This window comes from Vulpes vulpes, chromosome 5, assembly GCF_048418805.1.
Source record: "Vulpes vulpes isolate BD-2025 chromosome 5, VulVul3, whole genome shotgun sequence".
NCBI classification, from domain to species: Eukaryota; Metazoa; Chordata; class Mammalia; order Carnivora; family Canidae; genus Vulpes; species Vulpes vulpes.
Window position 1 is genome coordinate 91760306 of NC_132784.1, and position 22200 is coordinate 91782505.

A 22200-nucleotide genomic window follows, 5' to 3' on the forward strand; every position below is an offset into this window, starting at 1 on the left:
ATGGCGGTTCCTCATATGTATTTTCTTTACGATAAACTCATCGTTTATCTCCATTGCCAATTTTTATTTTGGATCCTTTTGTCTGTTTGTGGCTACAAATTCTTTAACCTTCAACAGAGGTGGGATCTATTTTTCCAGCCCTTGAATCTGGCCTGGGGTGTGAACTGTATACTGGTTCCTGACCTGGCCTTTAAATGGTACTGTGGCTTCAGCCTTGGTTATTTATTTATTTGTTTGTTTTTTTGTTTGTTTATTATTTTTTAAAGATTTTATTTATTCATGAGCAACACAGAGAGAGAGAGAGAGAGGCAGAGACACACAGAGGGAGAAGCAGGTTCCATGCAGGAAGCCCAATGTAGGACTCAGTCCCGGGACCCCAGGATCACACCCCGAGACAAGGGCAGATGCTCAACCGCTGAGCCACGCAGGCATCCCCAGCCTTGGTTTTATAGAGGCCTAGGCCACCGTTTAAAAGAAAGCATCCTAGGGGCTCCTGGGTGGCTCAGTTGGTTAAACACCCAACTCTTGATTTCAGCGCAGGTCATGATTTCAGGGTCATGAAGTTGAGCCCTGCATTAGCAGGGTGTGAAGCCTGCTTAACATTCTCTCTCTCTTCCTCTGCCCCTCCCCTGCGCCGTCCCCAACAGGCATGCATATACTTTCTCTCTCTCTCAAAAAAAAGAAAGAAACTTCCTATTCTGCCGGAGATACAACATGTGAGATATCTCTCCCTGAGGCTACACAGATAAGGAGGGGGACCCAAGTGAGGCCAATTTTCTAAACACATACACCAAACCCTTAAATATACCTTTTAGAGCAAGAAAAAAAAATTGCCCAGCTGGGCACTGCCCAAATTCTTGACTCACAAAATCATGAATTATAACAAAATAGTTGTTTTAAGTTCCTTTAAACAGTTGTTCTGTTTCTTTAAAAAGAAACGGAAAGTCAATTTTTATTTATTTTTTAAAAGATTTTATTTATTTATTCATGAGAAACACACAGAGAGAGGTAGAGACATAGGGAGAGGGAGAAGCAGGCTCTATGCAGGGAGCCCAACGTGGGGACTCGACTCCGGGTCTCCAGGATCATGCCCTAGGCCGAAGGAAGGCAGCACTAAACCGCTGAGCCACCCAGGCTGCCCAGAAAAGTCAATTTTTAAGAACAGGAAAAAAGCATTATCTATGATTAAACTAGATAAGCTGCTAGCAAGAAGACACTGGAAACTAAAGAAAACAGAAAAATTCCCAAAGACCCAAAGGAAAATTTGAACAAATAGACATCACATAGTTTTAAAAAACAGATTCTAAGTCATTCTCAAGTTTAATGTAATCACAGTAAAAATACAGAAAGGAATCTTTTAATTAGATAAGCTAATTTTAAAGTTTGTAAGAAAAATAAATAAGAACAGCTAAGAAAGTTCTATCGACTTCCAGTCCTACCAAATAAGGAAATATACAGTACTTGTAACAGTGACACTGGTCCATAAGACACAAAGATCATTTAGGCAAAATATAAACTATACATATATACATACACATACACTTGGTGTATAATAAACGTTGCATATTTTATTTAAGATTTTTTTTATTTATTATTTATTTTAGATTTTTTAAATTTGATATAGAGCCAGAGAGCACAAGCAGCAGGAGCTGCAGGCAGAGGGAGAGGGAGAAGTAGGCAGGGAGCCCGATGCAGGACTTGATCCCAGGACCCTGAGATCATGACCTGAGCCAAAGGCAGACGCCTACGGATTGAGCCACCCAGGTGACCCTAAATGTGGCATTTTAAATGAAATGAGGAAACAATGGGTTTTTTTTCATGGTAATGGAAAAACTGGGTAGCTATCTAGATATAAAGTTGTACCAGTTCTAGGATATACTGGGGTACATTCTAGACGGATCAAGGATTTAAATGTCATAAAAGCAAAGTCACTTAAAAGAAAAAACAGGGGTGCCTGTGGCTCAGTCAGTGAAGCAACCCACTCTTGATATGGGCTCAGGTCATTATATCACAGTGGTGAGAGCCCGTGTTGGGCTCCGTGCTCAGCAGGGAGTCAGCCTGAGATTCTCTCCCTCTCTAAAATAAATAAATCTTTGTGGGACGCCTGGGTAGCTCAGTGGTTGAGTTTCTGCCTTGGGCTCAGGGTGTAATCCTGGAGTCCCGGGATCGAGTCCTGCACCAGGCTCCTTGCTTGGAGCCTGCTTCGTTCTCTGCTTCTCTGTCTCTCATGAATAAATAAGATCTTTTTAAAAATATATTTTTAAAATAAAGGAAAAAAATAAATCATCTGTCATGAGTTGTATAGTCAGATGATTGCTTATAGGGATCAATCCTTGAAAGCTTAGGAGCCCTAACTTCGGACAGGAACCTGCAAGAGCAGCGAAGCATCTGTGCATCTGAGATGAGAGGGGTGTGAGACAGTTCCTTCCACCCATGCTACCTTTGAAGTCAACCCAGCCCTGTTTACTCTGCAGACAACATAGCCCTGTATTGGGATGGGGCTGGGTATGGGGGAGGGGGAAACTTTTTCTTTTTTTTTAAGATTTTATTTGTTCATGAGAGACAGAGAGAATCACAGGGATACCGGCAGAGGGAGAAGCGGGTTCCCTGTGGGGAGCCTGATGCAGGACTCGATCCCAGGACCCCTGGGGTCATGACCTGAGCCGAAGGCAGATGCTCAACCACTGAGCCACCCAGGGGCCTGAAACTTTTTTTTTCTTTTCTTTTTTCTGAAACTTTTTTTAAACGAATAATCATCCCGTGCGTTTTCTAGCTCTTTGCAGTTCCAAGCTCGCTTTCACGTCCTCTGACCTCAACATTTTTACGAGGTTATGAGGTCAGCATTCTTATTATCCTCAACAGAGGACCCCAGGCAAGTAAGCAAGTTCTGATTCTGTCCTCTCCGCGTGTCCCTCCAAGTCCTGCTCGTTTCTCCGTCTGCAGAACCGGTCCTCCACGCAAGTGCCAAGTCTGCCAGGCCCCAGGGCCGCCTACAGAAACGCCCCACAATCGGGTCCAGGAGCCAACCCCAGCGCCCGGCTTTTGAATTTGGACGGTCTGTGGCCGCGAGGGCCGGGTTGGGGGCGCCCCGCGTCGGGGCTTCTCACCGCCACCCCGTCTGGACAGCCACGCGGCCTCGCGTGCCTACACCCCCGGGAACACGGGACCGACCCGCCTCCGAGGCACAGGTGCGCAGTAGGAAAACCCAGCCGCGGCCACGCCCGCACGGGCGAAGCCTCTCTGCGCCGCCTCCCGCCTCCCTCCAGGTGGCGCTGTAGGATCGACTCACGTACCGAAGCACGTCGCCGCCGGCCGAAGTCCCCCCGGGGCTAGAGACCACAGAGAAAAGCCACCCCCGCGGATAGAGAGGCATTTCCCAGGAGCCGCCCGGGTCGCCACGCGGGCGCCAGGCGCTTCCGCTTCCGGTTCTTCATTACGGAAGTTGCCTTCTGAGAGAGCGTGCGGTCTTTGTCCGCTTCCACCATGGCGTACCGTGGCCAGGGCCAAAAAGTGCAGAAGGTGATGGTTCAGCCCATCGTATCCTACGCAGGATGTCAGGAGGAGGAGGTTCGGGCCAGAAAACGTGAGGCGAAGGGAGCCGACCGAGAGTAGGCCTGAGGGAGCGGAGTGCGGACCCACATCCCATGAGCCCCCGGGAGCCAGCGCGGGTAGTTGCAGAGCAGGCGGGAGGCGGGCTTGGGCTGACCCTGCGGTGGGGAGGCTTGGGAAGGCCGCGAGGCGAGGGGGAGCGCGAGGAGGGCAGCTTTAGTTAGTAACTGAGAGAGTGAGAGGCCTCGGCCTCGGGGAGGAGGAGGACTTAGGCGCCAAGGAATTCCAGGAGAGCGAGAGCGAGAGCGGGAGGGGACTCCTTCCGAGCGCTTCGGGCGCCCCCTCCTGCGAGCCCGGCTGGACGCTGCTCACTGCGTGGACCTCACACTTCCTGCCCAGGAAACAAAGGCAGGGTGACGGCGGGGTCGGCCAGGGTCAGGGAGCACTGTCTGCTCTGCCTTTGTGTTTTCCTTAACCGCTGGTGCAGAACCTCATCTTCAGATACTTGCAAAATGTACGTAAGTTATCTCTTCTTCGTTGTTTTGTAGTTCCCTTTTAAAGCCAAAGGGTGAATTTAAGTAAGAAGATGGATTTGGTTGGTTGTTAGCGTCCTCCTGTCTGATCAACGTGTGAAAAGGTGAAACTGCGGAGCTTGGCAGGCTCAGGCTCGGTCGGTAAAACATGCAACTCTTGATCTTGGGTGAGGGAGTTCCAGCCCCAGGTTGAGTGTAGAGATTACTTAAAAAAAAAAAAAAAAAAAAAAAAAAGGGCAACTAGAGATTGTGAGGGGTACTTGAGGGAAAGAGGTCAGGAAAGCTCTAATGTAATGAAATATCAACTCCAAACCACTGAAAGAACTGTGTCATCGTTACTTTGCAAGACCGAAATCACTAATTTGAAAAGGTAAATGAATGGCAGATGTGGCTGGTGTTTGGGTGCTTTTGTTGATAGTCATTATGGCTAGACCCTTGGAACATTTCCCCCTTTTTTTCCCTTGGGATGAAACAAGGGAAGAATCCTATCCACTTTAAACCACAAAATAAGGGGGGGGGGGGGAGAGACGGACTTAAATATAGAAAAGATGCCCAAAAAAGGAGGAAGGGAGGGATAGGCTCAGGATATAGTGACAGCCTGCTTTCCTTTGGAGGGATTTTTAGCAACTCAAATTGTGAGTTGGTAGGGCAGGGTGTTTAAATTATTTTGGAAAGAAAATGTAGTTTCTGACAATGCTCTGACATTCTTCTGAAAATGCTCTGACAAATTTTAGTGTGGTAACCTAATTACAAACCGATTAATTTCAAGTTGTAATTTTTTTTTTTTTTAAGTAAATCTCTATACCCAAGGTGGGGCTCAAACCCACGACCCCAAGATCAAGTCACAGGCTTCACTAACTCAGCCAGCCAGGTGCCCCAGGCCATTGTAACTTTTAATCACCAGAATTGAGGGCCCTTTCCCTGGTTGTTAAATGTGAGGGAAATTAGGAACCTAGAGAAAGCTGTTTTGAAGCTGGATTTTGCTATCGCAGATAAGAAAGAAGCTCTTGATCATTGGAAATTACTGCCTTGTGCTACACTGTCAACTTGCACTCTAAATGTATTTGAGAAAAGAAGCAATAAAAAATGAGTCCCAAGATGGCAGGAAAATTATGAACTTAGTCCCAATATAGCATTTATTGAGAATGTTTCCTGGCAAATAACTGGTCTTGGTTATCATTTCTTGGATATGATTCAAATACTTAAAATTCTTGGCTTTTTTTTTTTTTTTTTTTTTTAAAGATATTCTTTAGGAGCCATATTTCTCTGTTGTTTGACCAGAGTGATTGGGGTTTGTTTACTTGCTTTCTTGACCTACTTTTTTCTCCCCTCACCCCCAGAGATCTCGGATTCAGGTGTGGCTTTATGAGCAAGTAAACATGCGGATAGAGGGCTGTATCATTGTGAGTACTCAGGATGTTTTATCTCAGAGCAGTTTGTTCATATAAATGATTTTGCAGAAATGCCCAGCCAGAGCAGAAGTCGAAGTCCCAACCCAAGAAAGTTCTTCAACACTGCTATCCTTGTTTTATGTTCTGTTTGATGGAAGTTGGGTCATTCATAAAAAAGGGAAAATTAATTCTTAAAATTACTTAAATGACAGTGTCAGTATTTAAAGGAGGGGACAAAAGAAATAAAACTAAAGTGAGGTGAAAATTAATGGTATATTAGTTCTGTATTAGGTGATACCTGAATAGAATGGGGTGGGGTTAGTTAAGTAAGACTTTCAGAATAGCAGAACATGCTAAGTAACGTGTTTTCTGTTTTTTATTTTAGAGAGAATGAGGTGGGAGGAACAAAGGGAATGGGAGAGAAACTTAGGCAGATTCTGCTGCATTTGGAGCCAGACACAGGGCCTGATCCCTGAGCCGAAACCAAAAGTCAGACACCCAACCCGACTGCATCTCCCAGACACCCTATCCCTAAATAATGTTTTATTTTTTTTTTTATTTTTTTAAGATTTTATTTATTTATTCATGAGATACACAGAGAGAGAAGAGGCAGAGGGAGAAGCAAGATCCATGCAGGGAGCCCGACACGGGACTCGATCCCGGGTCTCCAGGATCATGCTCTGGGCTGAAGGCAGCGTTAAACCGCTGAGCCACCCAGGCTGCCCTAAATAATGTTTTAAAGAAAGATAAGATATGGCTAAAAAGTATTATGTTAGGACATTAAGAGGCTATGATATTTACCTCTAGATATTGCAGATTCATCAGTAATCTTCCCTTCCCTGCTTACTAGTAGAAAAACAAATGTTATGGGTAGTGGCAAGAGTGTTTTGTGAGGAACATGGGAAGACTGGAGGCAGTGGAAGTTAATTCATATATGTACACACATTCTGAATTGGACAAGTTATAAGCGATAGGGACATTGGCTCTAAGGCATAGCTAATCAAATCAAGTCCAAAAGGCTTGAGAGGTAATTTGGAGTATGTTCTGGTTTTCTTGTTATTTAAAGAGGCTTGGGAGGAAAATGGTTGTTTAGCTGAAAGATCAGTGGAGAGATGAGTTTCTGAAGTTAGTTGGCATTTCTCTATATAGGTATTCATCTGGAATAGTTTGGGTGTGATTTTACTTGAAAATGACAATCAGTTGGCTTATTTTTCTAGGGTTTTGATGAGTACATGAACCTTGTATTAGATGATGCCGAAGAGATTCATTCTAAAACAAAGTCAAGAAAACAACTGGGTAAGAATGTAGATGGCCTTTTGGAATTGTGGAAATTTTTATTCACTTACAGAATTGAATGAGTTGCAACTCAGTTCATGTTTAAATTTAGTTTGCATTTGAGAATTTAGTATGTAGGAAAGTAGTTCACTCTTGAAATTATCCTCTGCCTCTGCTTACCCCACTCCCATTTCTGCTTTTGTTTTTCCACTCAGCTCTCACTAAGGTCACCAGTGACAAATGGTGTTAAACCTAATGGTTAATATTAGCCCTCATTATATTGAATTCTAAACAGCATTTCGCACTGTTGGCCACTCCTACCTTAAAACACTTTGTTCCCTTGGTTCCATATTACTATACTCAGATTTTCATTATTCATTTCTAGTTATTCCTTTCCAAATTTTTGATATTCATTCTTTGGGACCCAGCCATTTGTTTTGAGTTGCTCAGGGCTTGGTTGTAGGCCTTCCTGTCATTTGGTATTATTTACCCAAAACCTCAAGGTTATAACCTTGAGACTATACTTTTAATCACCATCTATATATATTTGTATTGACCTCAGATTTACTTCCGTAGCCCTGGACTTCTCTGAGCCTATTCAACATTTCTGCTTGAATGTCTCAAAGGCTTCTCAAAGTTAACATGTGCAGAAATCAAACTCACTTCCCACCCCTTACATACTCTTTCGGAGCTATTTTAGTGTTCCCTGTCTTACTGAATGGCACCAGCCTCCATTCAGTTTACTGATTGATTGCTGTGCAACTACCTCATTTCTCTCCAGTTTGCTCTGCAGGCTGCATCTGCCTTTGAAAAGCGCCTGTCTGACCTCGTCCTCCTTTTGCTTAAAGTCCTCCAGTGATTTCCTGTGGCTAGGAAGATAAGAAAGTCTTTAATGTATTCTGCAAGGTTCTTCATGATCTGGCCTTTTGTCCCTCTGCTTGTTTTGTATCACTCTCTGCTTCATTTTCTGAGCTTCATCCATGCTTGTATAATTTCAGTTGTTTGAATCTGCTCATTTGCCTCACCATAAATCTTTGTATATGCTGTTTCCTCTGTCCTTAGGACTCAAATCAAATGTCAGATATCAGGGTTTGGTTTTATTTTACTTGGGGTAGGGATGGGGAGGCAGGGTGTGCTGTGTTATTTGAGTTTGTAGTTACACACTCATTTGTGGAGTTACTTTATTAATGTCTCTCTTCACTGGGCCAGATACTCCATAAGTCCTTTTTTTTTTATTACCTGTTGTAGAAGTTTGGTAAAGTGAAACCATTTAATCCATTGGGGTTGATGAGCATTTCTCAAACTGATTTATATAAATTTCTAAAAATGTTTATAGATATTCTCAGGAAAAAATTTTCTCTGCTCAAATAAGATTAGGAAATGTTGGGTAAGCCTCAAACAGGTTTATTAATTGCATCATGGAGTCTTTAATATACTGAGAACTCTAAGAATGGTGCTGCGGTATTCTGCGTTTTTTTAAAACTTTGCACATAACTCATTCCCCAACTTCTATAAACTAAGAGCAGTGGGAAATGTTGGAGTAGACCTATTTATTTGACTTAGTCTATAGAAACTATTTTTCATAAAATAACATTTCTCTACCTTCATTAGGTTCTTTTGGAAAAGTTCATAGGCTGTAATATGCATAGCCTTTCAATATATTGATATTGGAAAATGTTCACATACCTGCTCGAGAGAGGGTATTTTCAAAATCACTCAAGTATGATCCAGAATTCTGAGGCTAAACCGTCGTTACATATGTGTCTGAGTGGCTATTAATAGCTTTTTTTTTTTTAATTTTTGTGTTGCAGGTCGGATCATGCTAAAAGGAGATAATATTACCCTGCTCCAAAGTGTCTCCAACTAGAATGAATGATCAGTGAAGTGAGAAATTCTTGAGAAGGCCACGTAGTTTGTTTTTTTAGATGTCCTTTGTTGGGAATATAGTTCTAAAACCCTTGTTCGTATTGTTTTGATTACCTTTATGTTCTTACCAGAGGACAATAAATGCTGTGGGATTGTTTTTATTTTAAAATTCACATTGTTTCTTTCTATTCAGTGGTAGAGACCTTTCACACAGGTGGCAGCTAAGTGGTCTGGAGGGTGGCAGTTGTCCTGGGCATTTGTTTTTTTCAAGAGCCTCGATCTATAGATTCTTAAGGCAAAGAGTAGGAATTCTACCTGACAGGTAAGCTCCTGATAGTGGGTGCTGGAGAAGAGGACTCGCAAAAATAAACATTATTGCACTAATACGCATCTTCAGCAGCACTTGTCATTCTGGCTGCCAGGACACAACAGCTGACCACAATAGGCTGGACATGCTATAACAGCTTCTGTATCTGCTTAGCACTTTGACAGTCACTCTGTGAGATCTCTGTGACTCTCCTACTACTAAGATCACAATGTGAAAAGTAGTTTGGGTATAGGCAAAGATAAAATGCCCTAAAAGTACATGTAAAATGAACTCTATTTAAACAGTCAACAGGACAGAGACTTGGTGAGATTGGTAACTTGAAAAAGACCACAAGCAGCACTGGTAAGTTGTTAGGCAGAATAATGGTAGGTCAGTTGGAGCAACACTTGCCTCTTACTCTTCTCTCTAAAGATGTTGCCACCTCCCCCAGTAATTGCTTATGTCCTAACTGAATTAACTGGACAGATTTTTCCTCCCCCAATACTTTGGGTTGGTTCTAGTTTGGGGTGCCTGGCTGACTGAGTTGGTAGAGTGTATGACTCTTGATCTTGAGGTCATGTGTTTGAGCCCCATGTTGAGTGTAGGGATTACTTAAACTTTAAAGATTTTATTTATTCATGAGAGATACACAGAGAGAGAGAGAGGCAGAGACATAGGCAGAGGGAGAAGCAGGCTCCATGTAGGGAGCCTGATGTGGGACTCGATCCTGGACTCCAGGATCACACCCTGAGCCAAAGGCAGATGTTTAACTGCTGAGCCACCCAGGTACCCCAAGGGATTACTTAAACTTTAAAAAAAAAAAAAAATTGTAGAGTAGTTCTAGTTAGAATTCTGATGATTATTGAGCATCTGCTATTATATAGGCACCAAGTCAAATGCAGTGAAACACTGGCAAACAAACAGCTTCAGTGCCATGCGCTAAGTGCTATTTAAATTAGATCTTGAAAAATGAGTAAGGCCTGCCTTAAATGCGGGTAATGGGCATTACTAAGAGTGGGTGAAAAAGGGACAAGAAGTCTAGTTCCTGCTTTTCCAAGTGCCTATGAGGGAGATAGAGAAGTCTCCTTTAAACTGAATAAAAGAGGGCAGCCCTGGTGGCTCAGCAGTTTTGCGCCGCCTTCAGCCCAGGGCGTGATCCTGGAGACCTGGGATTGGGTCCTGTGTGGGGCTCCCTGCATGGAGCCTGCATCTCCCTCTGCCTGTGTCTCTGCCTCTCTCTCTCTCTCTCTCTCTCTCTCTCTCTCTCTGTGTGTGTGTCTCTCATGAATAATAAATTTTTAAGTCTTTAAAAAAATAAACAGTAAAAGACACCCTTCATGAGATAGAGGAAATTTGTAGTTAAGTATAGAAATTTGTCCAGTTTCTAGCTGTTCCTCTCCTATTTGAACCTGTGCCTTTTTTGGTCACATTTTTAAATAAAGGGCTATTTTAGCTCTTCTAACATAGTTGAGTTGAAATGCACTGAACCTGCTACAATATGCAAAGAAAACCTTGGGCAGCAGAGGGAGTTGCATCCCTGAGACTACTTCAGCCTTTCTAGTAAAAGCTTGTTCAGGGCAAAGACCTCCCTGCAGCTTTCTTGGCACCAAAATAGCTGGGGAGAAGGATAAAAGCGGGAGCAGTATAATCCCTAAGAAAACCTGCTGGCTGCTTTTCCATTTCCCTGTGCGGCCTTTCTGACCTGGCTGCCCTGTGTAAGCAAAGCTGTGCCTGCTGTGGCTTATTCTGAATGGATCAAGACATGGAAGGTTCTATTTTTGACACAGCAAACGATGATTGAAATAAGGTACAGTGAACTCTTACAATTCAGCTCTGTATTTAGAAATCTCTGTTTGCTTTCCTGCCTTACTGGAGCCTGTGGTGTTTGCTTTTTAAGTTGTACTTTTCCACAATCTGTAGATCTTTTTTTCCAACCAAAATTTGTATTACAGGAGGCGTTGCTGTCTGCTTCATTAAGGTTATTAAAACATGCTGCTGGGAAGCTGCTCTTGTTGGCAGCCTTTGGTATGTGAGCAATTATTTTTCTGGAATGGCTGTTGGTTTCTGAGGGGGTCTTGCTAACCACCCACTAACTCTCTTGTAACATTCTTGAAATGGGAGTGGGAGGAGACTAAAGCTCTAAAAAAGTAAAGTGCTAGTGTAGGCCTGGTGTTTTATTAGTAGGTAGGGAGGAAGAAGGGTAAGGATAGTTTGAAAAGCCTAGGATTTTGTATTTGCAGGCACTGGCTATTGTCGGTGTATCAAATTTGTCAGTTTCAGGCTTAGAGAATGGATCTTTGTCTAATTTGGATTTAGGCATTATTGGCTAGGAAGTGTCATGGGCACTTCCTGTGGTAAGCCTAATAGGCAGCATCTCCTGTTAACCAGAAGATGCCAGGAGCTTTTCCTTAATTATTCCTTTGATAACCTACTCGTGGTGTGCTTTTGTGAGTAGATATGCTTGGTAACTTTTTTTTTTAAATTTTTACTTATTTATGATAGTCACACACACACAGAGAGAGAGAGAGAGAGGCAGAGACATAGGCAGAGGGAGAAGCAGGCTCCATGCACCAGGAGCCCGACATGGGATTCGATCTGGGGTCTTCAGGATCGCGCCCTGGGCCAAAGGCAGGCGCCAAACCGCTGCGCCACCCAGGGATCCCTGCTTGGTAACTTTTGAAGTGGCATTAGAACTGATGTAAATTGTACCTAGAGTTTAAGTTTTATTCACTAAACTTTTTAAAAATTGAATTAAAACATCCTTGCTTAGTGTGTACTTTTTTTTAAAGATCCATTTGAGAGAGAGACCCGAGTGGAGGAGAGGGAGAGAGAATCTCAAGCAGATTCCCCACTGAGTGCGGAACCCAACCCATGAAATTATTATCTGAGCCAAAATCACAAGTCCGGTTTAACTGACTAAGCCACCCAGGTGACCCACTTTTAGTGCATGTTTATAATTAAAATACCAGTAGTACAGAAAGGTATGAGGTTAAAAAAAAAAAAAAGAAAAGTCCCTCCTTTCCCCCATCTCCGTACATAACTATTCTCCATACATAACTATTCTCCTACATAACTATTATTCTCCATAACTATTATTAGGAGTTGGGTGGTTAACCTTTAAGGTTTTTTGTTTTGTTTTGTTTTTAAGATTTTATTTATATATTTATTTGAGAGAGAGAGTATGTGTGTAAGCAGGGGCCAGGGGAGAAGCAGAGAGAGGGAGAAGCAGACTCCCTGCTGAACAGGGAGCCAGATGTGGGCCTTGATCCTAGGACCCTGGGTTCACGACCTGAGCCAAAGGCAAATGCCTGACTGACTGAGCCACCCAGGCACCCCTCCTTGTAAGTTCTTTACAGATACCTATGATTTGCTTTATATTCAATTTGATAAATTTTTTTTTTAATTTCAGTTTTTAATTCTGGTAAAATTGTGCCAGTCAGTAATGTTAAGTATATTCACATTGTAGTGCAGTCTCTAGCACTTATTTTATCTTGCAAAATTGAAACTATCCATTCAACAATTTTCCATCCCTCCTGCCTCCCAACTTCGAGCAAACATCGTTCTATTTTCTGTTTCTATGCGTTTGATCTAGATACTTCGTATAAATGTCTTTTTTGATAGACTTCTTTTTTTTTTTTTTTAAGACTTTATTTATTTATTCATGAGAGACACAGAGAGAGGCAGAGACACAGGCAGAGGGAGAAGCAGGCCCCATGCAGTGAGCCCAATGTGGGACTCTATCCCAGGTCTCCAGAATCACACCCCGGGCTGAAGGCAGCACTAAACCACTGAGCCACCAGGGCTGCCCATGATAGACTTCTTTCACTTAGCATAATGTTCTCATGGTTCATCCATGTTGTAGAATGTCATGATTTCCTTCCTCTCTTTAAGGCTGAATATTTTGTTTCTACACCACATTTTCTTTTATACATTTAACTGTCAATAAACATTTGGGTTACTTTCACCTTCTGCTATCATGATTAATGTTCCTCTTCAAGACTCTGTTTTCAGTTCCTCTGAGTATATACCCAAACGTTTTGTTTTAAGAGATGGGGAAGGAAGGTGGGTCGAGAGGAAGAGAATCATAAAGCAGGTTCCACACCCAGCATGGAGCCTGACACGGGGCTTGATCTCACCCTGAGATCATGACATGAGCAGAAATCAAGAGTCAGACACTTCACTGGAGCTACTCAGGTGCCTGACCCCCCCCCACACACACAATATTTTTTTGAAGAACCGTCTTAATGTTGCTATGAACATGGGTATACAGATAACTCTTTAAGACCCTGCTTTCAGTTTTTTTGAGGAACCATCGTAGAGTTTTCCACAGTGGCTACACCATTTTACGTTCTCATCAATAGTGCACCCCGGTTTCAGTTTCTCTACATTCTTGGCAAAACTTATTATCTACTTTTGATAGCAACTGTCTCAGTGGTTGTGAGGTGATATCTCATTGTGGTTTTGATTTGTATTTCCATAATAGTTGGTGGTAAGCATCTTGATATGTTTATTGGTCATTTGTTTATCTTCTTTGGAGAAATGTCTATTGTAAATCTTCTGCCTATTTTTAAACAGGTTATTTTTTGTCGTTGAGCTGAAGGAGTTCTTCACATAGTCTGGATATTAACCCCTTATCAGATACACAGTTCATGAATATTTTCTCCCATTCTGTAGGTTGCTTTTTCCATTCTGTTGATTATGTCTTGATGCACATCCACTTTTAATTTTGATATAATCTAGCTTATTTATTTTTACTTTGGTTGCTTGTGCTTTTGGTATCATAACTAAGTTTTTTTTGGTTATGTATGCATACTCCCTGTAGCTTGACTCTTATCAGCAAAACTTGAACATTCTTCCATGTTAAATAGCTGTTATGTATTCCATTTTGGGGGCTTCTCAATTTAAGTAATCACCTGTATTAGTGGGTGTTTTAGGCTGTTTGCAGATTTCTGCAGTTAAAGAGAATTTTGTAATGAACGTCTTTGTACCTGTTGGTGTCCACTTACATGTTTCTGTGAGGTGACTTAGAAATGGAATTACAACATCAAAGGATAGCACATTAAAAATAATTCTGGGGGTACCTGAGTGGCTCAGTCCATTAAATGTCTGACTTTGGCTCAACGTCAGTCTCCTGGAGTCCTGGAGCCTGCTTCTCCCTCTGCCTTTCACCCTGCTTATGCTTTCTCTTTCACTCTCTCTGTCTCATAAATAGATAGATAGATAAATAAATATATAAATAAAAATCTATCTTCAAAAAAAATTCTATAGGTACTTCTAAATTGCTTTTCATAGTAGTACATATGAAAAAATTGTTTTGCTCATGCCAGCCAACCATCAAGCAGCAGTTTGAATGGAACTCAGAGGCTTATTATGAGAGTACTGCTGGCATCCTAAAATCGAAAAAATTTGATCTTTGATGATTGTTGAGCCACTGAACTAATCGCCTCTAGAACTTGCTTACTACCAGACTTGTTATGTAAGAGAATGAATTTCCTGGTTGGTTTTCTGTTCATTAAAACTAAAGCATTGTAAATGAGAACAATGTCAGAACAGGGCCACCTGTTTTTGGAAGGGGATCAGTGACAAATTATTAAATGCCATGGTTGAGAAAATTGGCAGTTGAAGTGATCTTGGGCCATATAGGGGAATACAAATGAAGTGATGTAACTGATTTTGTTCCATAAAGCAGTAATTTTTACTTCCTTTACTAATTATAAAAATAATTCCTGAGAAAGATGATCTTGGACCATCATTTTATGTCCATAGAAACTGCTGTCTCTGGGGTATTAAAAGATTAGCCTCATCCCCAGAGCCATCCTGAGTTAGAGATGTTTTCCTAGGCTGGGAAGTTGCAGAGGAGACTTGTGGAAAATAAACAAATGAATGCCTCTTCATGGTAGACTATGTTGCTAAACCATAGAGAAATAAGGTAGATGGTGTGAGTAGAGTGGGGGAGTATTTTTCCCAAAACAGCCTTCTTGATAAGATACACAGTTTGGAAGGTGTTTCTTATTTTTCGTTAGTGTTTGCTTTTATTGGATGTTATATGCTAAACAGTGAAGAATGTAAAATTTAGTCCTTGCTTTTGGGGAGGCAATGAAGTATAGAAGGAAAGACGATCTTGGAAGTCCACATACCTGGGTTTATTGGTTTGGTTTTTTTTTTTTCTTCATACCCGGGCTTAAATCTGAACTTTAGAATTAATCAAAAACATCTCAACCTCCATTTCATAATGTTGTTGGAATGATTCCATGAGATAACACATATACAATGCTGTTTCAGGCCTCAGGAATGCACAAGAAGTATTGTCTAGTTGCAAGTGAGGATAATTTAAAGTTTAAAAGATTTGTTTAGGAATATGTGTGGAGAAGAGGTAAACTCGTTCAACATTAAGTCATTATAATTTTGGTAATCTCTTTTGCTTGGGCTTTTTTAGTCAAACTTACTGAGGTATAATTTACAGATACTAAAATCCACACTTTACACCTATATACTTTGATGACATTTGACAAAAATATACAGTTGTTTTTTGTTTTAGTTTTTTTGTTTTGTTTTGTTTTGTTTTTGTTTTTGTTTTTTTTAATTATTCGAGAGAGGCAGAGACACAGGCAGAGGGAGAAGCAGGCTCCTCGCAGAGAGCCCAATGCGGGACTTGATCCCAGGCCCCAGAATCATGACCTGAGCCGAAGGCAGACACTCAACCACTGAGCCACCCAGGTGCCTTGGGAATTCTGTTTTTTTTTTAAGGAATTTTTCCATTTCATTTAAGTTATCAAATTTATTGGCAAGGAGTTGTACATATTTCCTTATTTATCTATAGGATCTGTAGAGATGCCTTGTTCATTTTTCTCATGTTTTACTATTTTTAGTTTCATCAATTTTTACTCTATTTTCTTCTGTGTGCTTGCTTGAGTTTACTTTGATCTTTTTATTGTTTCCTAATGTAGATTGATACAAAACATTTCTTATTTTTTAAACATTTTACTGTGTTTCACAAATTTCAGTAATGTATTTTCATGTAGCTAAAAATATTTTCAGCTTCCTTTTTAATTTTCTCTTTCATGCATGAGTTGTTTAGAAGTGTGTTGATTTCCAAATATTTGGGGATTGTCCACCTATCCTGTTACTGCTTTCTAGTAGAATTCTGTTGTGTTCAGATAATTTACTATATCTGATTTCAATTACCTTAAATTTTTTAATGTTGCTTTGGTAGCCCACAACATGATCTGTCTTGGTGACTATTCCACATGCACTTAAAAAGAAAGTGTATTGCTGGGATGCCTGGCTGGCTCAGTCAGTAGGGCATGCAACTCTTGATCTCAAGGTTGTGAGTTCAAGCCCCATGTTGGGTATAGAGCTTACTTTTAAAAAATAATATGTATTGCTGTTGTTGGAGAAAATGAAAGTATTCTATAAATATCAGGTCAGATTGTTTAATAGTGTTCAAGTTCCCTGTCATTATTAATTATTTGTCTAGTCATTCTCTCCGTTATTTAGCAAAGTAAGTTTATTGTAGATATCATATCGTTGAGGTCCAATCTGACAGTCTCTGCCTGGGTCACCTGGGTGGCTCAGTGGTTGAGCATCTGCCTTTGGCTTGGGTCGTGATCCTGGGATCCTTGGATCAAGTCCTGCATCAGGCTCCCCACAGGGAGCCTACTTCTCCAGAACTCTGCTTTGTTTCTGCCTCTCTGTGTGTCTCTCATGAATAAAGAAATAAAATATTTTAAAAAGTTAAAAACATAATCATTAACCTTTATAGTAATTATTCATATGGTTGGTTTAAATCTGCCATCAAATGGGAGGCAATTCTTCATAAGTCTGTCTCGGTACTGACTGTCCTTTTTTCTGACTGTCTTTACACGGATGTTTATTTATTTAGCAACCTGCCATGGAAGATAGATAATATCTCCCTCTAGAGTAAGGAACAGGCATGCTTATTGCCCACATAAAAAAATTTACTTCCCCAGATACCAAGTTTTTCTGCAATAACACAACCCAATGCATGTGTCAGTATCAATGTGGCCCTAGTTACACCCTGCTTTGGAAATTGCAGTTTGGGCATTTTTCGCAAAAATGCTATATTCTGGATACTACCATTGATGTGAGTGATAAACTGCCCTTCTGTGACAAAATGTCTCCTGTTTTCTACCAACATGCATGAAATTGTTAGCCTGCAGGTAGAGTAAAATTTGAGATACTTTACAGTTCTTAAATCTATCTCGTTTGTTTTCTGTTTGTCATAGCTCTTCTTTTTTCTTGTCTATTTTTCTATCTTCTTTCGGATTATTTTTATAATGAATCTATTTTATTTCTACTATTGGCTTATTGGCTATACCCCATTAAACATTTTTACATGAGGGTACCTGGGTGGCACAGTCAATTAAGCGTCCAACTCTTGGTTTCGGCTCATTTCAGAATCTCAGGGTTGGGAGATCGAGCCCCATGTCAGACTCCACACTTAGCGCAGAGTCTACTTGGGTTTCTCTCTTCCTCTGCCCCTTCCATTTGTAAATGCATACGTGCACTCTCTCTAAAATAAATAAATCTTTAAAAAAATTTTTTACATTACCTAGGGATTACAATCGTTAACTTATTATAACTTATCATTAGTATTTAATTGCTTTGCATATGATATAAGAACCTTGTACCTCCAATTTCTCCCTTTTTTGTGCTCCTTTGTCATACTTCTGGATGTGTTATAAATCTTAAAGCACATAACGTCAGTTATCAAGACTTACGTTGTATGACTATTGGGAAGTCCCATCTTTTCTGTCTCAAGAATTTTTAAAAATTTAATGTAAACTTTTGGATTGGAAATAATTTTTCAGATTATTCTTTGAAAGAGGTATGAGTTTTTTCCTTGAATAGATCTTTTCATGGCTTTTACTTGATATTCCATACATAAAGTCCCTATGTCCTCTTCGAGGAAACCTGAGTGCTGATTCCATTTCTGTAATAGACTGCCTTTCAAAGTGTTGGCTAAGGTTCAGTGTCAGGGAATTAACAGGAAGGGCTGGAGGGAAGGTCAATAAGGGCATTTCCTTTTTTCCTCTTATTGTTAATTTCCTTCAGACAGCTAAAGGAGAAAAAAATACATTTTGCTGTAGTCTTTATATCTTGATTTGACTCTAGAATGTTCCTTTTTTCCAGATTCTATTAAAAAGTTTATTATTATGATATTTGGAGACTTTAAAATCTTCCTTTGGTAGCCATTTCCTGCTGCCCTTTAGGTTTGTGCATAATATTCTATTGATTTAACAAATCATAATCATAAATTCTTTTCAGCTTTTTTCACTTATTATAAACTGTCACCATGAACATCTTTGTCTCTTTTTTCTCTCATAAAGATATATTTCTATGAGTGGGTTTCTATATTTTAAAACTTTAGCATTTTTATAGTTTTTCATTGTAAAAGTAAATAAGAGAGTAGTAAATTTGGGACATAATGTATTCGGGCAGAAGAACTTATAATTTGCCTAAGGAAAAAAGGTGAGTCAAATCGACTCTAGACTTGTTGAAAGATCAGCTAATTGCAAGGAAATTTTTAAAAATTTGTTATGGATCTCTACTTATTCTTTGTCCAGAGATTGGTGCTTAAGGTTTCAATACCCCCCAATTTTTAAATTTTTATTGTGTTAAAATACAACATAAAATTTACTGTATTAATGTTTTTTTTTTTTTGAGAGAGAAAGAGTGTGCGCAGGTGCACACGTGCATGAGCCAGGGGGTGGGGAGTGAGGGGCAGAGGAAGAGGGAGAGAATCTTAAGGAGGCTCCATGCTGGGCCTGCTAAGATTCTCTTGTGGGGTTCCATCTCAGAACCCTGAGATCACAACCTGAGCTGAAATCAAGAGTCGGATGCCCAAATGACTGAGCCACCATATTAACCATTTTTAAGTGTACAGTTTGATGATGTTAAATACATTAACAGTTGTACAATCATCATCATATGTAACTTTTCATCATATAGTTTAAAACTATATCCATTACTGTTTAGTAACCCCCAATTCCCTTCTCACTCCCCCACTCCTGGTAGTTCTACTTTTTTCTCTGATTTTGACTACTTTAAGTACCTCATATAAGCAGAATCATACAGTTTTTGTCTTTTTATCACTGGCTTAGTATAATGTCCTCAAGATTGATCCATGCTGTACTATGTTAAAAATTTCCTTTTTGTAGCTGAATATATCATTGTACATATTTACCACATTTTCCTTATTCATCTGTCAGAAGACACTTGGGTGTTTTAAGTGTTTTGAATAATGTTCTGAACATGAATGTACAAACATGTCTTTAAGACCTTAGTTTCAGTTCTTTTGAGTATATACACATAACTGGAGTTGCTGGGTCATAGGTAATTTTATTTTTTTAAGTTTTTGTTTTTGTTTAGTAATCTCTACACCCAATGAGGAGCTCAAGCTCCCAAGATCAAGAGTTATATATTATTCTTTTTTTTTTAAAGATTTTATTTATTCATGACAGAGAGGCAGAGACACAGGCAGAGGGAGAAGCAGGCTCCATGCAGCGAACCTGACGTGGGACTCGATCCCGGGTCTCCAGGATCACACCCTGGGCCAAGGGCGGTGCTAAACTGCTGAGCCACCCAGGCTGCCCGAGTTGTATACTCTTCTGAGCTAGCCAAGTGCCCTCTATTTAATTTTTTGAGGAACCACCATACTATTTTCTATTGTACCATTTTACCTTCTTACCAACAGTGTATAACGGTTCCACATTTTCCATGTCATCACTAACATCTGTTAATTTGGGATTTTGATACTAGCTCCTTATAGCTTTTATTTGCATTTCATAGCATCTTTTCATGTACTTATTGGTCATTTGTATATCTTTAGAGAAATGTCTGTTCAAGTCTTTGTCTGTTTTTTAATTCAGTTGTTTGGATTTTTGTTGTTGATTTTTACAAGTTCTCTGTATATTCTGGATGTTAATCCCTTATTAGATACATAATTTGCAAAAAAAAAAAAAAGATACATAATTTGCAAATATTTTCTCCCATTCTGTGAATTCTCTTTATTCTGAAGAGTGTCTTTCATTGCTTTAAAATTTTTAAATGTTCATCAAGTTTATCATTTTCTTTTCTTGTCTATGCCTTTGGTGTCATTCCCAAAACAATATTGCCAAATCCAATGGTATGCAGCTTTTATCCTATAATTTCTTTTAAGAGTTTTATAGTTTTAGGTTTGACATTTAGGCCTTCAATATATTGTGAGTTCAGCTTTTGTATATAGTGTTGAATAAGTGTCCAACTTCATTCTTTTGCATGTGGATATCCACTTTTTCCAGCACCATTTGTTGATAAAACTATCCTTCATTGAGTGGTCTTGGCACCTTTGTCAAAAATGATTTGATTGTATATGTAAGGGTTTATTTGGAGGCTCTTTATTCTATCCCATTGGTTTATATATTTGCCTTTATGCCAGTACCATACTGTTTTGAGCTTTGTGGTAAGTTTTAAAATCAGGAAGTATGAGTCTTCTAGTTTTGTTCTTCCTTTTCAGGACTCTGGCTATTCAGACTCCTTCAAGATTCCATATGAATTTTAGTTTGTTTTTTTCCCTATTTCTGCAATAAACATCAGGTTGTTGATAGGAATTACATTGAATCTGTAGATCACTTTGGGTAGTATTGACACCATTAACAATATTAAGTCTTCCAATCAATGAGTGTGGAATGTTTCCACTTATTTATGTCTTTAATTTCTTTAGTCAGTAATTTGTAGTTTTCATTGCACACAAGTGTTTCACCTCCTTGGCTATTTTTGATCCTATTATAATTGCAGTTTTTATAATTTTCTTTCCCATTGCTTATTACTACTGTATGTAAATATAACTGATTTTTGTGTGTTCACTGTGTATCTTGTGACTTTGCTGAATTAAAATATTAGTTGTAAAAGGTTTTTTGTAGAATCATTAGAATTTTCTACATGAAATATTCTATATGTAAAGAGAGAATTTTATGTTCTTTCTTTCCAATTTGGATACCTTTTATACTTCTTTCTTGTCTAATGCTCTCACTAGAACTGCCCGTGCGGCTCCTGGGTGGCTCTGTTGGTTAAGTGTCTGACTCTTGATTTTGGCTCAGGTAGTATCTTTGGATTGTTAGATCAAGCCCTATCTATGTCAGCTCCATGCTGGATGTGCTTAAGATTTCTCTCCCTCTCCCACAGCCCTTTTCCCCACAAAAGAACTACCTAATACTATGTTGAATAAAAGTGAAGAAAGTGTATGTTATTGCCTTGTACCTGACCTTAGAGGAAAAGCTTTCAGTCTTTCATTATTGAATATGATGTTTGCTATGTGTTTTTTTTTTTAATGGCTTTTATTGCATCAAGGTGATTTTCTTCTACTCCTAGTTTGTTGAGGGTTTTTATAAGGAAAAGGTGTTGAATTTTGTCCAATGCTTTTTCTATATGAATTGAGATGATCATATGGATGGGTTTTTTTTTTTTTCACTTTATTTTGTTAATCTGTAGTATATTACATTGATTGGTTTTTGTATATTGAACCAGCCTCACATTCCAGGAATAAACCCCATTTCGTCATGGTATACAGTCCTTTTGATATGCTGCTGAATTTGGTTTGCTGGTATTTTGTTGAAGATTTTTACACCAGTGTTTGTATTGTATTGGTCTGTAGTCTTTTTGTAATGTTTGGTTTGGTATCAAGATAATGCTGTCCTTATAGAATGAGTTAAGAAGTGTTCCCTACTCTCTTATTTATTTATTTATTTTGAAATGTTCGAGAAGGATTAGTATTCTTTAAATGTCTGGTAAATGTAAAATAAAATCTTTAAAAGTGGGGGGCACCTGCGTATCTCAGTCAGTTAGGCATCTGCCATAGGCTCAGGTCATGATCAAGGGGCCTGAGATTGAACCACCCCACATTGGGCTTCCTGCTCAGTGGGGAGCCTGCTTTTCCCTCTGCCATTCCCTCTACTTGTGCTCTCTGGCTCTCTCTACCTCTCTGTCAAATAAGTAAGTAAAATCTTTTTACAAAAATAAATAAATGTCTGGTAGAATTTACCAATGAAAGTATCAGGTACAAGAGTTTTTTTTGTCAGAAGATTTTTGATTACTGATTCAGTCTCATTACCAGTAATAAGTTTATTCAGATTTTCTATTTCTTCATGGCTTAGTCTTGGTAGGTTTTATGTTTTTAAGAACCTGTCCATTCCATCTAAGTTATCCAATTTGTTGTCATATAGTTTATAATCCTTTTCATTTCTGTAAAATTGATAGTAATATCTCCATTTCTTATTTT

At 39.6% G+C, this 22200-nt stretch overlaps 1 protein-coding gene across 2 annotated transcripts; it reads left to right on the forward strand.

The window, feature by feature from the left end:
• The first annotated feature begins 2576 nt into the window (after positions 1-2576).
• Positions 2577-8787, forward strand: SNRPE (small nuclear ribonucleoprotein polypeptide E). Of its 2 annotated transcripts, XM_025991447.2 has the most exons (5): positions 2577-3537; positions 4037-4063; positions 5423-5485; positions 6691-6769; positions 8560-8787. In XM_025991447.2, the coding sequence occupies exons 1-5, from the start codon at positions 3484-3486 to the stop codon at positions 8613-8615; spliced, it is 279 nt and encodes a 92-aa protein (XP_025847232.1). In that variant the 5' UTR covers positions 2577-3483; the 3' UTR covers positions 8616-8787. The 2 variants fall into 2 exon arrangements, 1 of the variants encoding a protein (XP_025847232.1); XR_012001757.1 differs by lacking the exon at positions 2577-3537 and having other exon boundaries at positions 3544-4063; positions 6674-6769; positions 8560-8708.
• Positions 8788-22200: the final 13413 nt, after the last annotated feature.

Bases quoted from the DNA above. Each gene is read 5' to 3' on its own strand.
- SNRPE (XM_025991447.2), top strand. From the start codon at position 3,484: ATGGCGTACCGTGGCCAGGGCCAAAAAGTGCAGAAGGTGATGGTTCAG. The intron at 4,064-5,422 runs GTACGTAAGTTA...CCTCACCCCCAG, and splicing joins TCTTCAGATACTTGCAAAAT to AGATCTCGGATTCAGGTGTG. The intron at 6,770-8,559 runs GTAAGAATGTAG...TTTGTGTTGCAG, and splicing joins AAAGTCAAGAAAACAACTGG to GTCGGATCATGCTAAAAGGA.